Source organism: Carya illinoinensis, chromosome 7 (genome assembly GCF_018687715.1).
Source record: "Carya illinoinensis cultivar Pawnee chromosome 7, C.illinoinensisPawnee_v1, whole genome shotgun sequence".
Lineage (NCBI taxonomy): Eukaryota > Viridiplantae > Streptophyta > Magnoliopsida > Fagales > Juglandaceae > Carya > Carya illinoinensis.
This window is the reverse complement of record NC_056758.1, coordinates 2,534,758-2,559,992: the sequence shown is the minus strand read 5'-3', so window position 1 is coordinate 2,559,992 and position 25,235 is coordinate 2,534,758. Positions and strand designations below refer to the sequence as shown.

Here is a 25,235-nt window from a genome sequence, read left to right as displayed (position 1 = left end):
CAAATTACTTCAAAGATGTATTAAGTAGATCGATCATGAGATCAACCTCAATTAATTTTCTTCTTAATTTTAATTGGTGGCAAGAAAAGTCCACCCTTTATCATCCCGACTAGGCTAAATATCAAACTAAAATAGATATATTAGCGGCGGCTGCACAATTCACGGTTTCAAATATCTTTTTATTCTATTATTGGGGTTGCATATCTTTCTCAGAGTTGGCATGGATTCTTCCACCTACTTTTGTTAATTGGATCACTTAATTAATTAACGAGAGATCAACGCGGGCTTAATTAATAATCTTTTGGGGTTATCTTTGATAATATAAACTATATAACGTCATGACTCATCTTGTATTCATGATTTCAACAACATGATGCATATATATAAAGCATGCAAGTGATCAAAACGTAGCTGTTGATGTCGACGGCGCCCAGCTTAGTCCATAGAAAACAAACGTTCTTATTTCTATCCTAAGCATTGGGTTTCTTAACTTCAAAACATCGCTTCAACAACCACGTACGTACGTCGATGGATCCAATGATTTCTATCCTAAGTATTATTTCTATCCGATGATCAAGTCATGATGTATTTTTTTTCCCTGCCATATTGCATCCAACGTCGAAATCTCAAATTAATACTCATCATGTACGTTTCATTAAAATGATCGAATTAGTTGAAATGGTCTTTTAAGAGTAATATTACATACAGTCATGAAGTGTGTAAACACCACGCAATCTCTTTGAAAAAGAGTGGAGTTCACAATTAAAAAATTAAATTTTTTTATGTGGGCCCTGGCCTTATTACTTCACTTTTTTCAAAAAGACTGTGCGGCGCTTGCATAACCACGATTGTAAATATAATTTTTCTTTTACAAAATATAAATATATATATATATATATCTATATATATTCAATGATAATTCGTAAAGAAATGGATCAATCAAAAGTTTCTACGTACCAATATTATATTAATTATAGTACTATTAAATGAAGTTTCCATCTGTACGTAGATCGGTACTGATGCAATAAGATCAGAGATCTATTAAAAATATATCCTTTAAATATATAAATTAGTTTTCCAGTAGTCAATTAATCAGTAGTTTGTAGCTGTGATGGGCCATTTAATTGCATGCCTCTTCTCTCTTTTAATTTGTATGACGTTATCTCTTCATCTTAACCAAACAAAATTAGCGTCTTGTCTTGATCAATACCTTTGATCGATGTACAACTTCGAGATCACATGAATAACTTCACTTTAATTAATTTCAAGATCAGCTGAAATAAATGAAAAAGCGAGCGCGCACCCAAAACCTGTGAAATTAAAGCAAAATTAAAGTCGATCGATCGGTTTAGTAAAATGATGTGCCAACTTGCCAAAATCTTGTGTCATTACTTGGTCAAATATCAGTCTTCGAAACTTGGCCTGTGCTGTTTTCTTAGTACACATGAAACACACATGCACGATCAGTACAACTGTCGTTTGCGTGGCAGTGGCAACGTATTTGAAATTGTCAAGTAGTACTTGCGCACTCATGTTCTATGTATATAAACATTTGAAAAGTCGTCTCTGATTATATCCATGCATTTTCTTGTCCATACATCATGTATAAGAACATGACTATATTTGGAATAAACAATTAACGAAAGTTATAAGGATAATTGCAACCGATGATCGATCGATATATAGGAAACAACAAGGGGGGACAGAAAGGAGAATTATTATGTCAAACATATGCATTATCAAGTTGTTGTAAAGACTCGACATTTTTTTGTATTTTTGTTGCTTGGAAAAGCACATATGGACCGATCGTCTTCGTTTGCAGATAAATAACTGAATTTTAAATCAATTAAACAGAAGGGAACAAAAACAATGTCCCAAACAAGTAGGTTACGTAATATCGCTCAAGCCAATTGCTTAACGACACAAATGACAACCATTGATTGATATCTACCTTCAAATATATATACATATATATATATGTATTTATATATTAATTGTCACTAATTAATGTGGAGGAATAGCTAGGAAAAGAGTTTTAATTAACTTTTGTCACGTACAGTCATTTTTATATAATTTTTATATACTTTATTGATGTGATTGATTAAAATATTTATATTATATTTAAAAAAGTAATATAATCAATTATAATAATAAAATATACAAAGAATATGCAAAAATGACTAGACATAAAATTTTTATTTAATCAATGGTGCAAAATATATATGACAAATTAGCTAGATAAAAAAAATGAAAGAAATTAGCTAGATATAGCTTTCCTTTTTTAATTATAACTGTGTTGAGAGAGTGAATTAAAGTACTTAATTTGTGTGTTGTATTCTGCATGGCAATGATGATAGCTAAACTTTTCAATTAAGAAATAATTAATTTTATTCGTAAGTACTACTCAAGGTGATTATCATGATTGTCCAATATATAGTAGTCATGATATGATTGAAAATTATGGGATGCATGCATGCACATAAACTTTTCGCAAGGGAATTTTAAACAGAGAACGGTTGGTGCAGATTTTAATTGTTCAACCCTACCGGCCTGATTGACATAACCCCTAGCCTCCAAAATAGAGGTCTAGAGTTCGAAACTCCACTCTCCCAAATGTTAAAAAAAAAAAAAAAAAAAAAACTTTGCTGGCATGTAAGTTTGTAACTCTCTCTCTCAATAGATCACATTATGTTCACTATATATATTATATGAAGGAAAGTTAAGATCATGATCAAAGACAATCTTCAATCATTTAACTAAAAGCAAAATGATTATTTCTTTTGGCCCGAAAAGCAGAAAGACTCATTCACCATGCATGATCGGCTGTGGAGATGCTAGCTGTTGGCTAAGCACTGGTTGCATACATACATGCAATATATATATATGAACCTGAAATGTCTATGTAGATTGAGTACTGGGCGCGCGCAAGTTTAAGGGTAAAGATGCACATAAAATTTAAAATGGTCAGAGTTGTTTTTTTTTTTTTTTTTCAATCTAGTTTAGATATTGGTCTAAAGGTGATAAAGGACTCCATAATGAATCGACCTGATCCCTTGCAATATATATTATTACTTCTGATTCTCTAGATGATCTATATCAGTAAGACCTGAAATTAGTGCCCTTCATTTGTTTGTTTGTGTTTCTAAAATATATTTCATTGACCAAATGTGGGAGGGGACTGTACAAAGAGATAGTACTCTTCCTATACTACAGCTTCTTAACTCCCTCCCTCTTTCAAAAGGAAAAGGAGATCAAAAAGAAAAGGAAAAGGAAAACAAACCTTTTGTTTAACTAAAGCATCTTGCTGATTATAAATCTGCTAGAAAGTAGATAAGGTTGTATTGTCTGTCTTTCCACATATGAAAAGGTTAGCTTTATGACTCCATGCTTAATATTGCAAGAGCTCGGTTAGAAATCAATTACTACTTTCGATCGAATTAAAGAGATCCCAAGATTCTAATCATGTCTCAAAGCTGTGGAATTATATATACAAGGCATGTGATCCTTTTAAGGGAATTCATTTATCCAATTTTAGAGTATACATACAAGTCTCACGTATTCTTATAGATAAACCTGAAACACACATGAGAAAAACATATTGTGTAATAGTGAAGTTCACTTTTTTTCAAAAAGGGTATGTAGAATTTATATACCTTAAGATTATATCTACTATAATATAGTACTGTTATGATCTTGAGGGTTAAAGGCTTAACAAAATTAGTATTTAATAATCATAAAGTTTTTGGATCAATAGTTGGGTCATTAACAATTGGTATTAGATCAGTAGGTACCATGTCACCAATTCAAGTTAAGGAGGGAGCGACCTATAGGCTGGATTAAAATGTCTTTGCACTATATATGAACATGTTGTTAAGTCATTGAATACTGATAGATGAGTGAAGTCGCCGAAAGGAAAAAAGTTACCACCAGATCATGAGTGTCGATAGAGTACTTGTGAGCCACTGTGAACATTGGATTAAAAAACGTGATGAAATATGATAATTCTGAACATTAAAAGCATAACCAAATTAGTATCCAACAGTTCTATCACTTTTGGATCAATGGCATGGGTGTTTAACTTACAAGTTTTCAAACCACATAACATTTTGCTTAGAATATAGTTTATAATTCAAGTTATACTGGCCCAGCAGATTTTAAATTCCAAAAAGTGGAGATCAAGAACATGATAGAAAGCACTGGGAAATTTCATAACCCATGCAGGCTGCAGCCTGCCTGCATGCATGCATGTGAGAAAAGGAGACATTTAGATATGGTACAATCATGTATCAAATAGATTGAAATTAAATAAAAATAAAAATAAAAAAAAAGGAAGGAGCGAGCGTCTTACGTACACAGTAACTGTACTTTGCAAGCAAAAGGATTATAACGTTTTATTATCGAGAAATGATTTGTACAGTCGGTAAATGCAGTCGATATACAGTCGGCGTGCAGTCGCTTTAAAAAAAATGAATTAATATGAGACTTATATGAAAAAAAAATTATTTTTATAACTTTTTTTTATTCATTTTGTACAACCATGAAAAAAAATATTTTTATAATTTTTTTTTTATTTATTCCGTACAGCCGACTACATGCCGACTACATTTACTGATTGCGTCTAGCAAAGCTCTTTATTATCACATATATAATGGTTGACAGGATACTGTAATCTCCCGTGAAACCCAAGCTAGCTGGATTATTGTCATTATATTAGTGAGAGCAAATGGGTCCCAATTGGAGCTACTTGATGACTGTCAATCACTTAGTAAACAAGCATAAAAAAAAAGATGACATGCAGTATGATCTGGGGCAACCTTTTTCCTCTGAAATTTCCTGGAAATGTTTCAATCTTTGTTCCCAAGGAAAAAGTTAGATCCATCTCTCGACATTGTTGATGTGGACTAACCTTGAAATGTACCTTGAGGATGATTCATTTGTAACCATTCCTGCAGTACCCTTGGTTTTCAAGGTTTTGATATATATATATATATATATATATAGGCATCATTAATTATTAATTAACTAAGCGTCTAGCCCTAGAGTTGGAGAACTCTAGTACCTAGAGTTTTGTAGATCCTAGCTTGACTCTTGATGATCATTAAAATAGAAGATGAAATGAAAGGAGAGGTGAACAATCTGTTGGCAACAGTTTGGATAGTAAGTTGAGTACTTGAAATGAAATGAAATGAGAATTGAAAATTGAATAAATATTGTTAGAATATAATTTTTATTTTTGAGATTTGAAAAAATTGTAATGATGAGATGAAATGAGATGAATTAAGAGTGTTTTTGAATCCAAACATCCTTTACTTTAGTGTTTTATAGATGACCCTTGATTATTTTTACAATTATTTATATAATTATGTTTTAAATGCAGAATATTTTTGTAGGGTAGCTTATAAAAATAAAATCACATTATATAAATATTCTCAATTTAAAATATATATAGTTGTAGAAAAAATTATAAAAAGAATTGTGGACGTATCATTACTCTTATTTAAAATAGAAGATGAAATGAAAGTATACAACTGACCTTACCTCAAACGATTATTATAAAAAATAAAAATAATTATTAATAAAACAAAGGGTTAGTTAGACCCCCATTGAAGTGTCGTCAGCCACTCCACAACCTGGTTTGAAATGGTCGGCCCATCGCGGTCAGGCCCATGGGCAAGCGACCATCCCAACGAATGGTTGGGGAATCACCTCATGGAGAACGGTTAATCTTGTCACCCGGCCTGCGAGATTAATTGGAGAATAACCCTACCTAGAGCATTCATTATCAGCCTGCATGGCTGCATGGATAGGTGGAGAACCAACACCCTTGGCATGTGCTTTAACACTTTGCATGGATGGCCATATATAGAACCACCGAGAAAAGAGGTACTGGCTCGATCCACCCATTGTAGCGACTAGCCACCCTCCCAAATAGTGCGCTTTGCCACCCATGGAAGTAACTCGAGTGGGTCGACCTCCCCACCCACCCTTTGGAGATGGCTAATTAATACTTAAAAAAAGATAGTCTGCCACCTCTTTATTTTTTATTAGTTACGATCTTTTTAGAATTTGTATTCATTAATACTAGTGAAATCGTCTATGCATTAGAGTTCTTTGAGAACTCGAGAGGATCATGGTACGAGATATGGAGTATTGGGACATTATATTTATTACAAAAGTCTTTTTAAGTATATGGATTTATGTACCAATTATGTTATACTAACTATTCACTCTTGTTTATATTAGATGTAGGGGTGGCAATATGTCACACGACCCGTTAACCCAACACGAACACGATACGATAATAGTGGGTTAGGGTTTAGCTTTAATGGGTTCGGGTCAAAACGGATTGACCCGTTAAGACACGATTGCTTAACGGGTTGATAACGGGTTAACCCGTTTTGACCCATTATAACCCGTTATGACACGTTAAGAAAGTTAAAGTTACAATTATACCCTTATATCTAAAAATAAAATTGTTAGAATTTCAATTTCGATATTTTTATTATTTGGATTGTAGTTTTGGACTTATAATTAGTTTTATAATTTTTATAGATATTGTAATTTTAACATTTATGTAAAATTATGCTAAATTTAGTCAGGTTAAAAAGGTTAATTTCAGGCCTATTCAACCCATTTATATAAATAGTTTAAAATGAGTTGTATTGTGTCATATTAATCTATTTCGTAATATTTTCTTAATTTATTTGTTTACTTATTAAAAAAACATATTTCGTAATATTTATTAATAGGTCAAAATGGGTTGACACGACACGACCCGTTATGTTAATGGGTCGTGTTAGGGTTTGAGATTTTGACACGATAAGCTTAACGGGTCGGGTTAGGGTTGGCCTATATGACCCGTTAACACAATTTGACACGATACGAACACGACCCGTTAACACGATTTGACACCCCTGATTAGATGTATGTTGTAACATTCCCATGGGGAATTAATCTCCCAACTCGCCTGCATGAAGTCGGAATCACTAGTATTTCCGGGTATCGGATAACCCGAAAACTCTAATTATCTTCTAATTTCTCAATTTGAGAATCAACACCAACACCTAAGCTTAGATCAAATTCCCAAGTATGTTTAAACTTGATCTACCATACATCAACCAAATCTCATTAGCATGCATGTCTCTGACAAATCCAAAAGTGTCATGCAAAAGTTTTAAGCATGTGGAATTAAACCCTAAAATATTATTTTTACTATTAATTTATGTGGCTAATAGTCCTTTGACCTGATGATAGCATCTTCACTAGTTACCCTGTATGGATTTAGGCTCAAATTACTCAAATCCCCCGACCCCACTTACCTGTAAACAAATCATGAAGCCATCTATTATTTTGATGATTGCTAGAACTTTAACACACTCAATCCGCACACAAAACAAAAAAGAAATACCAAGATTTCCTAAATTTCCGGCAAATTTAGAATCTAATTTGAGTAAATGACTCCTAAGACTATGAGATTTTTATTTTATTTTATTTTATTTTTGTAGATTGAAGGAAGGGAACGGTTCAAATTTGATATATAATTTTTTTTTTTTAAATTCTACATGGAAGCTTTATACCACATACTTCCGCCCAATTAAAATGTGATTTATCATTTTTGCCCTTATAATGTTTAAATATGTGTCTGTTTAAATAAAAAGATAAAAATAACAAATTACATGTTATTTTTTTTATAAACTAAATTATATGTTAATTAAGTAGAAATGTATGGTGTAAAACTTCCTTGTAGTATTTCTTAATCTAAAATAGTTTGTTTGATAAGTGAAATATGATTGGGAATATAGATTCTAAAAAATGTGAGCCCAAGCTCTTGTCCTAAATTAGGATAGATTTGGACAGTAAAGATGAAAATTTTTTATTTTAGATGAAAATTTAAAATATTATTTTTAATATTATTATTATTTTAAAATTTAAAAAAAATAAATTATTTATTATATTTTGTGTAGGCATGTGACTTCGGCTTGCTACAGTTACATAGTTCTCCACTGCTTTGTGAACCAAATGAAATCGAACTGCAAAATCAGACCCAACTTATTCAGTTAATGGGGGTACAAGTGGATGTAGCTCAACCTCACTGAACTTTTCTGCTCACAAAAGGTGGCTCAAGCCGGAAATAGATTCCATAGAATTTGTATCTATCCACAATATTAGATGTTCAATAAATGTTCAATAAATATTAAAAAGTTTACTTTATCTGACTCTCTCTCTTTTACAGGCTTTAGAATATGTACCCAACCTCTAGGAGTCCAAATCCGTTCAAGCCTATTTCCTAAAAGAATTTATGCTACACCACACAAAGATCGAAACTTTTCAACATATGATTCCATTTTTATTATCTTGAAAAAAATATGACCAACTGGTTATTGGTGGGTGTTTTGCCATCTAACACTCTTTTATCTGCCAAGTTATCGTGTGAGTCCCAGTGCAGTAGATTTTATCAGGTTAAAAAGGAATTTACGAATCATGGTTAATTTTCATGCAATGCCATTCGATTTATGACCATGCATTCAAGCAAACACAGATTGCTATACAAAGCTTAGTCCATCAGAGCAAATAAACAGTAGTACATGCTAATGACAAAAATCCCAACAGACTTGCCCCTTGCCAGCAAGATAAAGTTACTGTGCACTATTAGTGAAATACCCCAAAAGGAGTTGAGGCTGTATTATATCATTATTTTTTCAAATAAGCATTAGGGAAAACTGAATGTGTCCTGACATAAAAGTAAAATCACAGAAAATTTCAGTACTTTAAAAGTGAACATCTCAAGAAATTACAAGAAGAGTGTATTCATCACAGGATTATGCTCAACTAAGAAGACACAGAAACTCAATCTGTACGAGGTCCATTGAAACTGCCATTGCAAAGTGTGCAATTCAACCTCCATTCTGGTTGCTGATATTTTCACATATATGGCTAGTTGGTATGATCTAATTAGCCTGTCCCAAAGCTCCCTAGTTATAACTAGAATCATGACAACTTGCTTGCGTTTCAATACTGACAGCAACTCTTTCTTCAATAGGATCAAGAGTAACATCACAAGCTTCATTCACTCCATTTTCTTCCATTTCATTAGTCTTGGTACTTGAGCTACCACAATTTGAAGTTACTTTGACTCTGCCTTGGGCATTGTGGGAAGGACGAGAGAATGCATTTTCCAGTGACCGAAATTCTGAGCCCTTTTGCCTCCTTTGGATGCCTAAATACCCATTTGCAAGAGCTTCCAATGCTCTGATGCTCGGGGGTCGTTTTCTGGTGCTATGCCTCCTGGGGTTCATATTAGGCTGCTGTTCTACATTATCGAGATCCATAGAGGTTCTCAATGTGTCAGGAACCAGCTCCATTGTCTTAGATAGAAAGCATGAACTTTCATCATTTTTACCATTGATGTCTTCCACTTCCATTATTAATGCTTCACCAATTTCAGATTTCAGCGGAGCCATGGGCAGGTTCAGGTCAAGTGGTGGCTGAGGTTGATGTTTCTCATTCTCCCCACAGGACATGTCCGTGCCAAAAGAGTTACTAATGAGAAAGCCTCCACCAGTCTCGTCATCCGAACTGCCTTTAGGTGAAGAAGTAATTGAAGACACTTTCTCTTTAGGACCCACTTGAGAACCGACATTCTTGCCTGCATCTGGTGAACTCAATGGCAAACAGAGTCCCGTTTGATTTGACTCCATGCCTTCCGATAAGTCCTCAACAATGTGGTTTGTCTTTTGAGCACAAACAATTAATTTTCTCCTTTTTATGGCAGGAGATGCATAATTTAAATTACCAGGTTTTACTCTCCGACTAAACTGATGCTTGATAGTCATTTTAAGGTGCCTGTCATCTGACATAGTGGCCTTCTCATCCTGGTCACTAACCATGATTTTGTTTGCATTAGTATCTGAAATATTAGTCATTACCTTTCGGTCTGTGTGATCACTATCAGATACAATATTCTTTCCACAGTTCAACAGCATGTCAGCGGCATCCAGCTCAAGTGCATTCAGCGAATCCTCAGAGGAGATCCCTTCAGTTTCTCTCAAAAGTCTGGGACTCTCAGAAGTACTTCTAAATTCAACTGGTAAATATCTAAGTTTTCTCAGATTGGATGATTCTTCTCCATAAAGCAAGCTGGTATCAACAACAGTGAACTTCACACCATTTGGACCACTTTTATAAACTGTACCCATACTGTGGTTAAGCTTACTTGTATCTTTATCAAAATCCAATGGCATATGAGCAGCATATAGTTCATACTCATGCATTGACTCCTTAAGATGATTGGTGACATTGGAAGTAATTTTGGATTCAATTGGTAAATATCTGAGGTCTCTCACATTGGATGATTTTCCTCCATAGACTGAACTAGTATCAACAACCGTGAACTTCATATTTGGAGTACTAGTAACTTGTGGTTTAAGGTAACAATGGCGCTGATAGTTGGATGGATCATCTGGGTCTGATATCACTTCTTGAACACACCCATCCTCATCACAGCCCTTGAGTGTGGCTTCTTCAGCTTCAAGCTCAAGAAGTTTTGGTTCAGATGCCACTTTACTCAAAACATCACTGACAGAATCAAAGTAGTGGTCTCCCTTCACAAGTTTCCTCCTTGAGAACGTATTAATACCTGGTACAAGAAAAACAAGATACTGCTGGGAACTCACATAAGCCTGATTCTTAGGTTGCTCAGAATGCCATCCTCTTGCGAGCAAACGAGGCCAAACAGCTTCCCAGAAAATATCATTACACCGGGCTTTGCTCAACCGGAAGCCTCCAGTCAAAAACTTTAATATGTCTTTAGGTGTAAGAGAGGAACAAGCTTTGCCGGTTGGTAGGCTAGGACAAACTTGAAATATTTTATTGGTCTTTCCAGGATCCATGGCAAGGCCTGTGAGATCATCCTTCCCCTTACCAATACCTACAGCTTCCACAAGAGTGTGGATTTCAACAGCCGACTTCAAATAGAAGACATATTCTTCAATGGAAGTTCTTCCCTCCACAAATGACTTGGATCCCTATAGATCACAAGGAAGTGAGGATTGAAGGGCATAATAGTTCTCTGTCAAACAAATGACTTAAGTATACAGCTGCATACAAGATATAATCAAGATAATTGGAAAAGCAGTCTGTCTGCAACAAAGATCCAACTACGCTTTTTTAATAATGTAATTGGACTATGAATATTGCTGTTGCAGACACGTCATATAGAGGTTATAGCCCCCTATAATCATAGAAGCGTAAACAGCTTGCAATGGTTACAGCCATTACAAACAAGGATAGCTAATTACACATTCTGGGGAAGCTTATTTTTTTCCTAGGAATCATCAGGTTAAGAAAGCTGAAATTACATTTCAGAACCACACCATGTACTAACAAGAGGATGGAATTAGGATCTGATACATAAAATGAGGTTTCAAATTCAGATGCCATCTCACCATGTCATGGAATCCTTCCTTTACTTTAGCATGCATAAAATCATTGAGAAATTGGGAAGAAAGTTGAGCTCAATTATAAGCATTTTAGAATTGTATTTCACTTTTGATCAAAGTACTATTATACTGGAAACTGAAGATTTACATATATGGAAGAGAAATTGAAGTACCTCCAGCAAAGTATTTTGAGATTCCTCTGGGACATGGGGAAGCAAACGGGATAACAACATCTGCAGTCTCCATCCTGTAAATATTTTCCGTCCAGTCACGCATTTTCTACTTCTAACCTTCCGGGAATCATACCATCTACGGTAGTGATCAGAACTATAAAATTTTCCATAGTAGAATGACAATATTTCTCCCATCTCTTTGTTCTCTAGAAATCTCTTTATTGTAACAAAATTCTTCCCAAATATATATAAACCAAGGAGGAAAATATTAACATCAGCATCACTCCAGGGGTCACATTTTAAACCTGGAACTGGATAACATCGTTTGCTTTTTTGTATTCCAACTGTGCTTGTTTTCCCTGAAATGACGTTTTCAATATTTGCACTTGCTGATTCCTTTTCATTGTCCAACCCAACATTCAAGTGGTCAGTATTGATTGCTGAACCTTTCTTTTTCAACTTAATATGTATCTTTTTTCTATTTCTTGATCTGACTGGTCTGTTTGGGTTAACCTCTTCATCATGATTACTAATAAACTCCCATGTTTCATCTTCATTATTATTCACTTCCTGAAGCCACATGATTGGGATTGGTAAACCTATTTGAAAGGACTGAGAAACATCAACCATGACTCCTGAATCAGCAGGGTTCAGTAGAGGCTGAAGATGCTTATATTCCATTAGCAAGGAAGGAATTTCTGCTTGGTAATCATCGCCAACGCGTGTATTCACTTGTGGATCCCCAAAAATATCACTTCTATCTGGAGAACTTGGAGGAAATAACTGCTTGTCAGATGTTTCTTCAATGCAATTACCAGCATCATCCAGATGAACTGACTCCATCTGCTACACATAAAACAAAGAAAAAGGAGACTGGTGAATCCAATACAAACAATTAGGACTACAAGCATACAAACAGAAACACAAGTGATGTGCTCAACAACAGAAAGCACAATGTTCCAATGATAATTTAGTGGGGTTGAGAATTCTTGCCTGAGGGTCCTCAGATCATAGACAAGGAAGTAATTGCATACAAAAATAATTTAAAAACCAAGTTTTCGAAATGATAAAAGTTCTGTAACAGACAGAGCAAGCACACACACGCGCACAGAGTTCTTCAATTTAGAAAAGTATTGTCTATGAAATATTAATACGCAATATTTTCTTTTTCATAATACCATTAACCAATTAATCTATGAAGAAAACAAACAAAACTGATATAGTCCTATGGCCTGAGTTTTTTTTTTTTTTTAATAAATTACTGTAAAAAGAGATAAAAATAAACTTCATAAAAAGGTCAATTACAAGGACACCATGGACAATGTGACAAACTTTGCCTACCATATTTTCTACCATCCTCAACGAATTGCTGGCAGTTTTCAAAGGGTGAATTGCTAATTCTAACTTCTACAATCCCAAAAGCGGAAAAATTTCTTTTGAAAATGAGTGGGAGAATTCAAGACAAAATAATCTCAATGTGTACACTAATATATAGACCGTAACATGCCTGATATTCACTTCTGTGTCAAAGCTAAATATCTTAATCGTTGCATCAACTTCGATAAACTTAAAAAGTCTCTTTCATATCATTTCTCATGATCCTTCTCTCTTTGCTTCAAGCACCCATAATCATGCCTTTAGATAGCATAGAAGTAAATGGTCTCCCTTTCCCAGCCAACTAGAGGGAATTATCAATTTAAAAAAAAAACCAATATTGCAAGGACAATCAATTTTCCTGAGCCCCCAATAAATTCACGAATCAAACTCTTACACAAAGCCCCATCAATGGTACTGTGAAGAGACATGCATATGGTGATCACCCTGTTAGAGACACATTCTAAATAAGTGAACTCGACACAGAAAATAATTATAAGAAGAATAAGAAGGGAGAACATACGTAACAGCGAATTTCAAGGTCATTAGCCCAGAACAAAACAATCAACCCCAGATCCAGTTCTTACAAGATTTCAACATAAAAAACGATTGAGCATGTTTAGCAGCTGAATCAAACCATATAAAAATAGAAAATAATAAAAAACGGAATACTGAAACCAAACAAGTACCTTCATGCAAAGTTTGAAAACTAAACAAATCACAATAAACCTGATAACATCAAAACCGACCATTGAGAACCAAAAGTTTGTATCATCAATTATCATTGATCCCACAAAAAATTAACTAACGTTTACACATTACACGCATGAAAAAACAATACCAATGCCTAGAGTAAGATCACAAAAGATAAACAGTAGTGCAGTCAAGCTAAGATACAGAGAGATTAAGTATTCACTAACCTCCATGGAAGAGCTTGAAATATCAAAAGCCCACGTGAGAAACAAAGCCTGGGCAAATGGGTTTCCATGTTATGCATTGATTAACAACAACTATAAACTTTACCACGAAACACATCCAAACAAGTACCAAGCACGCTCTAAAAAATGAACGAGGTAGAGAGAGACAGAGAGATTACCTGGTTGAAGACAGAGAGGCAAGTTTTGATGGGTGTGAAGTTGAATTGACGGGGCCTAAGGGAGGGAGAGAGAACGAAGGAATTATACGAACCAAAGTTTCTTTTCTCTACATACCAAGTCCGTCCATAGGGAGAGTAAATGGTTTTCCTTATGGAAAATAAAGAAAAAATAAAAAAAGAAGTCTCTTTATGTCTTGCAACCAACGAGGCTTAGGTGAAAGAAAAGGATCAAAAGGCAGAGCTTTTACATATAAAGATTTTCACTTAGACCCATTGAATATTTTTTTCTGAGCCCAAGACCCATTGAATTTAGTGTGGATAGAGACCTCTTATGTTCCAATCCCCATTATCGTTTAGTGGACATTTCCCAGGGATCCTCATCGAAATGAGGACTACTCGGTGCAATATCGAATGCTTGGAGATTCTCGGATGCCCATAGAAGCTAAAAGAACTTAATGGATTAGTGATTTAGTGGAATCACTTATGATTATCTTGGTTTATAACCTTACAGATTTTGAGGTTTATTGGTCCAATGATATCTTAAGTTTCATTGCATCTTGTTATTTTTTCGGTGTTAAGATTTTTTTTTTTTTTTGAATAATTTTGTGTTAAGATTTATTTGTATTAAGAGGCCTCAATGTTACTTGTCAAATGCATAGATAATGTACAGTTATAGTATTTAATTCTTTTTAAAAAAAAAGCACGGCCCGTCTTTAATTTTATCATCTTTAATTATATTAACTGATACGGCATATTTTAAATGGTTATATAAGTTAACCATTAAATAAAAAAATCCGCTTAAAGTATGACACATTAGCCCTTTTTTATTACTTAAATAAAATTTAATTTGAAAAATAATATTTTTCTTTACAAAATAAAATATATCCCAAATTTAAATATAACAGAACTTTTAATTTCTAAGCTTGAACCTCGTAAATTAATCTATCAGATTGAGTTTGTATCACCCATCAAAAAGGGATTTTTTTTTTAATTTTAATTTTAATTTTTTATAATTATATGACAATACAAGGTGCCTGTTCCTTGATAACATTAGCTTGCCAATAGGCCAAAAATACTGTGATCTTGGAAAAGGAATTGCTATGAACAATAGAATTATGTTCAGTCCTTTGGTATGAAGCAAGGAAGAAAGGAGATATGGGTGTACAGTTTGTTCCCCCATTGACTTGCAAAGAACCAGACTTGAAGTGTGGTCATGGAACATAATTTGGACACTATGCTATTAATTAACATTGAAGGGTAGTTTATAACCTAGTATACTTGGAACATGATTTTAATAAATCAACTGCACAGAGTACTGTATTTATATCTAAAATCAAGAGGATTTCTTGCTATTGGGCTTTTAGAGTTAAAACCAATATTTAAGGAGAGATAAGGATCTCTTGGCTCTTTGCACGCGCGCACACAGAAATTGGACGGCATTCAACAAATAAACTAGAAGCATTGTCATCTTTTATCTTTTCACCTTTCGTAATCCTGAATACATAGTGACAAAAATCAATTTGATCTTCGATATTATTCTTACATTTTTCCGAGAAGAAAAAGAGTTTTGAAAGTGCATGATGTGGTGTATGTTCCTAAGAGGTGGTGATATATAGAATACGTTTAAAATTAAATTTTACTGTAAATAAAATACGAGTCAGCCATAAATGGAATGACTTGCATCCACGGATTCAGACCCAGAAACCCAGAAAATCAAGCACCATGCACCACAAATATAGCATATGGAAAATCCATGTAGGAGCTTTTATATCCACTCATGAAGAATTTTCTGCATCAATTTATAAAAAATTAAAATAAATGTGAAAGAAAAAGGGAGTGAAACTTGCATTTCGCTTTTGACAGCAGCATAAATTAGAAGGGGAGAAGGCCCCTAATTACCTCTTCGAGTGCTTGAAACTGTCGTGTTAGGATGACATCAATTTATGAAATCATTATACATTACTTTTCAACTTGAGCTTATCCTTGTTTTTAACTTTTTTAGAAGATTTTTTCTACCTCTTTTTTTTCTTAAATCTATTGGCTGATTCCTTGAATAATAAACTCTGGAATGTATAAAGGCATTTCGTTGCCTCTGAAGAGGTCGAAAACAGGGTCTTTGACCTTCTCCTACCTGTCAAGTGATTGAAAACAAAGACTTTTAAAACTATATTTCAAAATAAAAATAAAAATGGTTGTAAGCTAAAAGTCCTCTCTTGCACGTTAGGGAATACCACACTGATTGGACCTGGTTTGAGTTCTCTCAAGGTTTATAAGTGGCACCAAGTCCTCTGCTTTGATTTTTTTTAAGGATTTTCAGTAGTTTTTAATTCGTTTCTATCACTTGGGTTTGCTTTTGTAAGTGCCAAGGTGTTTAGATTATCATAAATACCATTGTCTTTAGAATTTACCGACGAAAAAGGTTGTAACTTTACCTTTATCCTTTTGCACAACCAGGTTTCTCCTGCCCTTTAACATTGTAACGTTCGTGACTCAATATCGCCTCTCTTTTTTTCTTTTCTTTTTTCAGGGGGTTTCAAGGATACCAAACGAAGAGTCTACATTTCAAAAGCATGTGATTCTATCACGCATCCAAATACCTATGTTGATAGTAAATCAATTCATTTTGATATCCCAAATAATATTCTAGAGATTCCACATGCCTTTGTTCCTAATATTTTCTTTCCTATTTATTCATAACGTATACGGATAAATATCGTCAGAATTGTAAGGCCGTTGACTGGTTTGATTCTTTGAATTCTTTGAGTAGGTTATAATAAAACTTTATAGAGTTGCCAAGATATTTTATTGTATTGAGTCTAAATCTTAACTACTGAAAGTTGAAATGAATAATTTGGTGAAACTCCATAAGAAAAAGATATAAGCTTTGTTTTCCTTTGTTTACTGTCGAAAGTGGAAGAGTCGTGGGAAGAATTGGAGCCGGTGTTCCCTCGCCGACTGCGCCTAAATTGCGCTCACTCCAACGGTCAACGCTTATTCATAATATATCAAATTGAACCGTATTAGATTTCTGAATTCACTAGTATATAATTTATAATTGATCGGAACGAGATTCTTGCATTTTTGTACCCCTCTTCACGACTTCACCAATAAGCAACCTGTTTGTTCAATTAAATTAAACCCAACAAAATCTGTTGTAAATTTTTTCCAGCTCTAGATTTAGATCTGTATCATGGCGAACGTGGAGTCTTTATGAAGTTTTTTTTTTTTAAAAAATATTATTATTATTATTATTATTATTTAAATTTTCAGTCAAGAGGGTTGCTAATAAGAAAAAGGATTAGAGTATATATGATAGAATAGTGAGGGAAATTCCAGAGAGTATATTTGACGCCTTGTGGGGATGAAAGGTCGGAGTGCTTTTGAACTTTCAAGTAATAGAAGGAGCATTTTGTTCAGACTTGTTAAGAAAAAGCGGTGAGCGAGCTTTATCGGTTGAAGATGCAGAGAAAGGGTGATTCAGCTTCATTTGATGCGTGTTTGTGCAGACCTTTATATGGGTATGTTTGATTTTTGATTATGAACGTTGGCTTTGTTTTATCCTTTGTGATGTAGTTTAAATTCAACTTCGGCTTCTTTGTTCTTGTCTTTGCCTTTTCTTTGATTGCTGGGAACAAACAAAAAGAAAATAAAAGCTTGAACCTTAAGCCTTATGCAGCAAAGTCAAATACTGTATTAATCTCAGTCGAATGAGGTTTCCTTTCAGGGGTCAAGAAAGATATATTGTCTAAGATGTAAAAAATAATAAAATAAAATCGTATACTTCCCCTTAATTTCTTGGGGGAACAAACAGAGCATGATTGTATGTTGTGTATTTTGATTGTTAGATTTAGGAACTTTTAATGATGCATGAATATTGGCTTTTGATTAGGTCGAAAATCTGAACAGAGAAAGGGCAACATTAGCATTTGGTGAGAGGAAAACTGCCTCGCATTGTGCATTATTAAAAATGGGAAAGTTGTGCTGCTTTCCAAAATTTAGGTTAGCCAGAATAATGGGCTGGCTTCAGATTGTACTGGGAGGGCTTGTTATAATTGTAAGCATATCGAGTCTCATTAGGTTCTACTCAGCCGGATTTTTCTCACCCTATGAAGATATGTGCCGGAAATTTTCTGGTGTGAAGGATGATTATGATGGTTTTGACATAAAAGCATTGTCTGATCGAGTCGGTGAAGTACTGAATAGGATGGAAAGCTTGCAAGAAAAGCTCGAGTTGAAAGTAAAAAAAATGGAGAAAAACAAAGCGGACTTGTTTAGAAATAATATCACTAGATTTGAGTATAAGAAGTATTTGGAAGAGGAAGTTATTGGACCTCTTTACAAGGCTCACATTGCTCTTAGACAGATTCGGCTGCCGAAGGTTGAAGGGATTGGGAACTCGACGATGAAGGAGGAACCTTTGATTAATACTTTTGTGACTGAGGAGATTAGGAAGTACATAACCCCAAAAGAGAATAAACTTGGGAAGATTAACATATATGGGTCAGAGAGGATACACAACACAATTGGGCATGCATGTGTATTATTTAAGAAAGAACTGGAAGAGTATATGGATTATGACATTGGTTCTTATTGCAAAGATGATTGGAACCTAGCTCAGAGGCTTATGGTCAATGGTTGTGATCCTTTGCCTAGAAGACGGTGCTTGACACGGGCCTCCAAGCTTTACCAAAAACCGTATCCGATCAATGAGTCTTTATGGAGATTACCAGATGACAGAAATGTAAGGTGGAGCAATTATCAGTGCAGGAACTTTGAGTGCTTGTCCAGCAAGAACCCCAAGCGGGGTTATTCCAAGTGTGTTGGGTGTTTTGAAATGGAGAAGGAAAAGCTAAAATGGGCGACTAATAAATCACTTCCAGTAGATTTTGTGATATATGATGTTTTGGCAATCAAGCCTGGGGAGATAAGGATAGGTCTTGACTTTGGTATTGGTACAGGGACCTTTGCTGCAAGGATGAGAGAACACAATGTCACGATTGTCTCAACTGCTTTAAACCTTGGAGCTCCTTTCAACGAGATGATTGCACTCAGAGGTTTAATTCCTCTGCATATGACATTGAACCAACGCCTTCCATTCTTCGATAATACAATGGATTTGATTCATACGACTGGATTTATGGATGGCTGGATTGACCTGCTGCTAATGGATTTCATCCTGTTTGATTGGGATCGGGTTTTGCGGCCAGGAGGGCTGCTATGGATTGACAGGTTCTTTTGCACTAGAAAAGATCTAGATGATTATATGTACATGTTTCTGCAGTTCAGATACAAGAAGCACAAGTGGGTTGTTGGTCCCAAATCAAAGGATGAGGTCTATCTCTCTGCAGTGTTAGAGAAACCACCAAGAGCCATTTAATCAGATTACGTTTCTTGCTTTCTAATTTGAAAAATGCATTGACCTGATGTTGTTAAAATACATGTTTGTAACACCAATGTTGTTTGTGGACTTGATACACTGTAAAAGAAAAAAGAAAATCTCACAAATGTGATGCACAGTAGGACTCTTTGTTTAATCAAACTTCAATGTTGTTTTATTCTGACTGGGAATTGTAATGATGACACGTCTACTTGGAAAAAAAAAAAATTGTCCCCTCACTGCGCTGATAGCTGATTCGTTTGATCTTCATGACCCTTGAGTCAACTTTCCACATGCAACAGCTGTAGCAATTACAAAGGGCATTGAACCACACCAGAGTAGTCCCATATTCTCATCAATATGAGCCGAAATTCTTGTGAAGAAAGCAAGTCTGTCTTCCAGGCAGCTTCCCCCTTTCTTTTTTTTTGGTAGCATATCCAGATCCATAGAGGGCATGCATCTCCATGCGACAGACTTCCATCAAAGAATTTGTACTTTCTGCATTCAATCAAATGCCGTCCTGCTCGACTTCATATACTACATATCGTTCGAGTGAGGCCGTCTCGACGACCTTACTCATTGCAGCTTCTAGGGATGCCCAAATGCATAATATAATTTTCAAGCCCATGAGTATGTTTCCTCACTTACCTCTATGTGCCATTCTATATGTCAGCCCAGTCTATCTGTTTGTCACTTTTGGCAAGCCATTCCTTCTGTCATATGATGACAAGCTTTATAGGGTAACTAGAGGTACATCTTTCTTGATGTTCATGAAAAAGAACTGAATAAGCCGTGATAAGTGAAGGAGGTCCTATGATTTTACCCTATATAATGGATACCAACTTTGTGGGACCAAGGCTTATCTGAGGAGGCCCAGGATTTCCTTTGGAGATTCCAATATCTTTTTAGCTTTAACCGATAGGAAGTGGCAATATCATCTGTTTTTGTAGATTTAGGGGATTGCCTTCGTAGCATAATAGCATTACTTCTTGGGCTTTGTTCACAATGTACAGAGTTGGGCTTGAATGGGAAGATTATCACATTGTTTTAAGAAACCACATGGGCAGTATGCATATATAGTACCATTCTCTTTTTGAACTCAACTACTGTTTCACTTCAAGGCTCACATTTGGTGGAAGCAACACCCTAATACCGAGTAATACGACAGTGATCAGTATCAAAAAAACCCAAAAAACTGTATGAAAACTTTTCATTTGCATCAAATGTGCACAGCTTGCCGTCTACAAAGTTCTAAGTGACCCTTTACCAGAGAAGGTAGACTCCAATTCCATCATAACAGATCGATCTTTGAAGAAACTCTTGCTCCCCTCCTTTTGTAATAAAAAAGTTTGAAATAGAATTTGTATCCCCATGAGCATGCTCAAACTTAGCAGAAAAAGGTTTTAAGCATACCCATGATCATTTCTTGCCATCCCAGACTAAGATCCAAAAAGTTCATCACAAACAGATTCTCAGGGTGCCTGACTAGGTTGCTTTTTACTAAAAAAACAAGAGCAAGTAGCCGAGTACAGTACTTGCGGTTGGAACTGTAGAAGCACCCATTGCTCCCCTTAAAAGGCCTAAGAAGAGGAGTATGATAACTCCTTATAAAGCCCAGGATGAGTTTGTTCCTAAGCCATGTGGGATTACTCAATACGCCCCCTCACGTGTGGGCCGGTATTTCCGGTACCATCATCGTGAGTAGGTCGCAGGAGTCTATCATTGATCATAGGTTAGCCTGCTCTGATACTATGTAGAAGTACCCATTGCTCCTCTTAAAAGGCCTAATAAGAGGAGTAGGATAATTCTTTATAAAGCCCAGGATGAATTTGTTCCTAAACCATGTGAGACTAATCAATAGGAACCATCATGGATAGGTGTGATAAGTATGCAATTGTGTATTTATGAGTATAAATTTGATAGATCTTTACATCGTTTCGACTTTCTAGCTGTAAATTTATATGCTCTTACTTCCTCATTAAATTAATTGGAGAGAAATATACTTAAATGAGAAGTTGAAAAGAATACATGCCAGTCCATCTGTGCAATCGTATAAAAGGGAGTGAAGGGAATCTCAGCAAAGTTGAACAAATGGGCATGCAATGAAAATGAGGAGACACCAAAATATTATATACATCTTAACATGATATATCCTCGAAAGATTTCAAGTATCTTGCGTCTATCAGGATCCTTTTATAAGGATAGGATGCTTGACACCTGCTTTAAAAAATGTATGCTAGCTATAATTTAACACAAAGATTTGCATAAAGCTACACTGTTAATGGAGCATTTAAATTTGAAACTATTTGGACACAAGTCAAACACGCGCAAACCTTATAATATGTACCCCTAGTGCATCTAAAAGGTATACTACTCATGAACAAGCCAACCACAAGCGACCTTATTTTCATAAAGAAGCAAATCCAAAGAGCATTAAATATATGTTTAATATATGCAATATTATTATATACATGACCTACTTGTAATACAGAAATGCCAGTACGTTAGCTAGCTAGCTAGCTAGAATGAATTATATATCTGCAAAGCATTAACTTTCCAGATAGCTAGATCAAATGCGCATGCACTATCTATATATCCATCCACTGGAATATTCCGAATCATATATTGTTGGAAGTAGTCGATCAGTAATAGTACCGAAAGTAATAAAAACCAGTCATAGCGTTTAATCTTTAGATTGATCATCGATCCTTATCCTATATAATCATGATGATCGATAGAAGTTGTTCTTTATCTTTGGGATATTTACTTGAAAATATTATTGTTTATCCGGCCTGACATGCACCGGGTTTTTGATCTTTTGGGATAACTTTTATAATTCATGATGCATGTAGGACTACTTCCGTTGAGTATTTGATTTCTCTTGACCAAGAGATTAAGTTTGAAAGATATGGAACTTAAATATTGCTTGACGTTTTTTCATCTTTCTCTGAGACAACCTATCTCTCTCAATTAGTCGGTCGAGTTTGAATAAATTCACGAGTCTATCAATTATAAAATCGGTTCAATAAAAGAGGTTTGTTCATTAGTTTATAAGTATATCCAATACCTTGTCCATAGACAATGTGAGATTTATTCCTCAACATCCTCATTCATGTGCAGGCCAGTATTTTTTCTGATTCTTATCACGGGGTAATTAGTGTGGGCTCACCGCCCATTTGTCTTGTGACAGACTCTAATACCATGAAAAAATTCATGAGTTTAATTCATCTCATAAAACCGATTCAACAAGAGATATTTAATTTGCTCATTGCTTATAAACATGCCCAAGACTTTATCCATATGTAATGTGAAATTTATTTCTCAACAGAGCTAAAACCTAATAACTTCAAATTTATAAAGAAAATTAATGTTTTGCCGCCAAATTGAAATTGCAAATGATGATCATGATCATGCTTTAAAGCACGAACGTAATTAATCAGACAAAATCTTTTATAATAATTTATTTTTAGGTAATGTTCGGTTGGAACCATGCCAAAACTTTAAACGTGCACAATTAATGTCGTCCACTCATTTGAATAGTGTTAAACTACAGATTGACATTAATATATTTACTAATTAATTAATACCATAAGATTTACAGATTATAAGGGCCGGTCTTACCGGGGTGGTGGGAGGGGACCATTATATTCTTACTATAATCATGGGTACGGTTTTCTAGGGTTTTGTTGATTTCAAAATTCAGATATGGCTCAGTTAAACTCTAGCAATTAGAAGGTAGATCTTCTACAATCACTGGTTAATTTACTTGGAACATGATTGCCAATTAGTAGATCATGCAATAACTGATCATGAGGAAGTCATGAGACCGATTGACTCGATCTGATGATCATTTATATATAGTAAAACAACTAGTTTGTGTTATGCACATGAAGTTCTAAGATCCATATATGTTAGCTAATAGCTAGCTATAGTTGATCTAGTCCCAATTTGTCTTTAATTCCTAGATGATCTGCAGGATTATGATCATCATGAGTTTACAGTTCTACTGCAAGTTCTTAAACATGGGCTAAAACCATGGCATGCATCCTCGGTCAGTACTGATCAAAATACTGATGTTGGGGGCCGGGGCAGGGGGTATGTGCCACGGCACGGCCAAGATCATGTCTCTAGATTATGTCTCTAATTAAGCATTTACATCAGTCGTATTGGCAGTACTCTGCAACACTCCTGATCATGACATTCAACATCTAGTACTACGTATAGTTCTTAAATCTTTTTATGACACTGATCGATATATATGAGGTAGAGTTCTTAAAACTTTAAAAAAGAAAAATTCTGAGAAATTAACCATATTAATTCGAACCCCAAACTACCACACATTTTGGAATGTACAATATCCTAAACTATAAAAAGTTGTAATGTTGTGCATATTCTAGATTATCAAGAGATCGATTTCAACGTTTACCCTTAGTTAAGTTCTAAAATATTTAAGACAAAAAAAAAAAAAAAAATACTCTCTGGCATAATCTTGATACTCATGCAGTATTAGTGGAAGTACCTACTAATTGTTTAGGATGGACATGATCACAAGTACTTTTCATATTTTAAGATATTATTACACATTGTAAATAGGTAGTTTGGGGATAAAGAATGGAATTAGCTCTATTTTTATTAAAAAAAAAAATTACTATCTTAACATCTAGCATCTTAAAGTACCATGCTTTGTGCACATATAGATATAATATATGGATGCATATTAACATCTATGTATATAAATTGAGCTGTATGCCGGCCGTCAAAGAGCAACATCGTCCAGAAATGGTTGATGAGCAAGAGAGGTTGCTGCCAATTGCAAACGTGGGTCGGATCATGAAGCAGATCCTTCCCGCAACAGTCAAGATTTCCAAGGAGGGCAAACAAACTATGCAAGAATGTGCAACAGAATTCATAAGTTTTGTTACCGCTGAGGCATCTGACAAGTGTCACAAGGAGAATCGCAAGACTGTCAATGGGGATGACATATGTTGGGCTCTGAGTACTCTAGGGTTTGATAACTACGCCGAGGCCATTGTACGGTACTTGTATAAATATAGGGAGGCTGAAAGGCTGAAAGCTAACCAAAACAAAAAAAACAGTTCTCAAGGCAAGCTTGAAGAATCAAATTATAGAAATGACCAACTTGGGAAGCAAACTGAAGGTCCTGCTCCATTAGATCAGTTTAGAGCTATTGAGAAGGGTGAACCCTCTCAAGCAGAAGCTTCTTGAACTAATGTTTCTACTGCTCTATGATGGTGATGAATGTGATATATCAGTACTGGAGGCAGAGGTTGAAGCCATGTGGATGTGATCAAAATGTGTGAGATTTGTATCTTTCTCCAATACATTCTTCATATATATTCATACTTGGCTAGTCTGAGGTAAATTTGCATCGATCTTTCTGCTGCCACTTAAATGTTTGCTCTTCCATATTTCGTCCCTTTTTTGTTTTGGTAAAGGATGGGAACTTCTGTAGAAGGTGGTCAACAATAATATATGTAGTTTTTCTTGCACTTTTCAGTTCATATATGGCAGATCTTAATGTTAAGATGGTAATTTAATTAGAACATCTGCAGAAGGTCATAATCAATATCTATATATATGCATATACATACATACATAAATATATATATAGTTCTGCTAGTTTGCTTATTGCGGAGTATACATGCATGACATGCAGCTCCTAATTTTCTGAGTGCATATAGTTCTAACCAGTTCTTGATTTTGAATGCATACATATACACACACACACACACACACACACACACACACACACACAT

At 34.9% G+C, this 25,235-nt stretch overlaps 3 protein-coding genes across 3 annotated transcripts; 2 read left to right on the top strand and 1 right to left on the bottom strand.

The window, feature by feature from the left end:
• Positions 1-8,649: 8,649 nt before the first annotated feature.
• LOC122314880 lies at positions 8,650-14,372 on the bottom strand. Its single transcript, XM_043130516.1, has 4 exons — positions 14,082-14,372; positions 13,906-13,953; positions 11,612-12,454; positions 8,650-11,024 (listed from the first exon to the last, which is right to left on the bottom strand). The coding sequence occupies exons 2-4, from the start codon at positions 13,909-13,911 to the stop codon at positions 8,973-8,975; spliced, it is 2,901 nt and encodes a 966-aa protein (XP_042986450.1). The 5' UTR covers positions 13,912-13,953; positions 14,082-14,372; the 3' UTR covers positions 8,650-8,972.
• A 1,959-nt stretch (positions 14,373-16,331) lies between these two features.
• On the top strand, positions 16,332-19,639 carry LOC122315125 (probable methyltransferase At1g29790). The gene is made up of 2 exons (XM_043130894.1): positions 16,332-17,599; positions 17,971-19,639. Exon 2 carries the CDS (start codon positions 18,049-18,051, stop codon positions 19,456-19,458), a length of 1,410 nt encoding a protein of 469 aa, XP_042986828.1. The 5' UTR covers positions 16,332-17,599; positions 17,971-18,048; the 3' UTR covers positions 19,459-19,639.
• Positions 19,640-24,237: 4,598 nt separating this feature from the next.
• Positions 24,238-25,235, top strand: LOC122317319 (nuclear transcription factor Y subunit B-4-like). Its single transcript, XM_043134332.1, has one exon. The coding sequence runs from the start codon at positions 24,238-24,240 to the stop codon at positions 24,682-24,684; it is 447 nt and encodes a 148-aa protein (XP_042990266.1). The 3' UTR covers positions 24,685-25,235.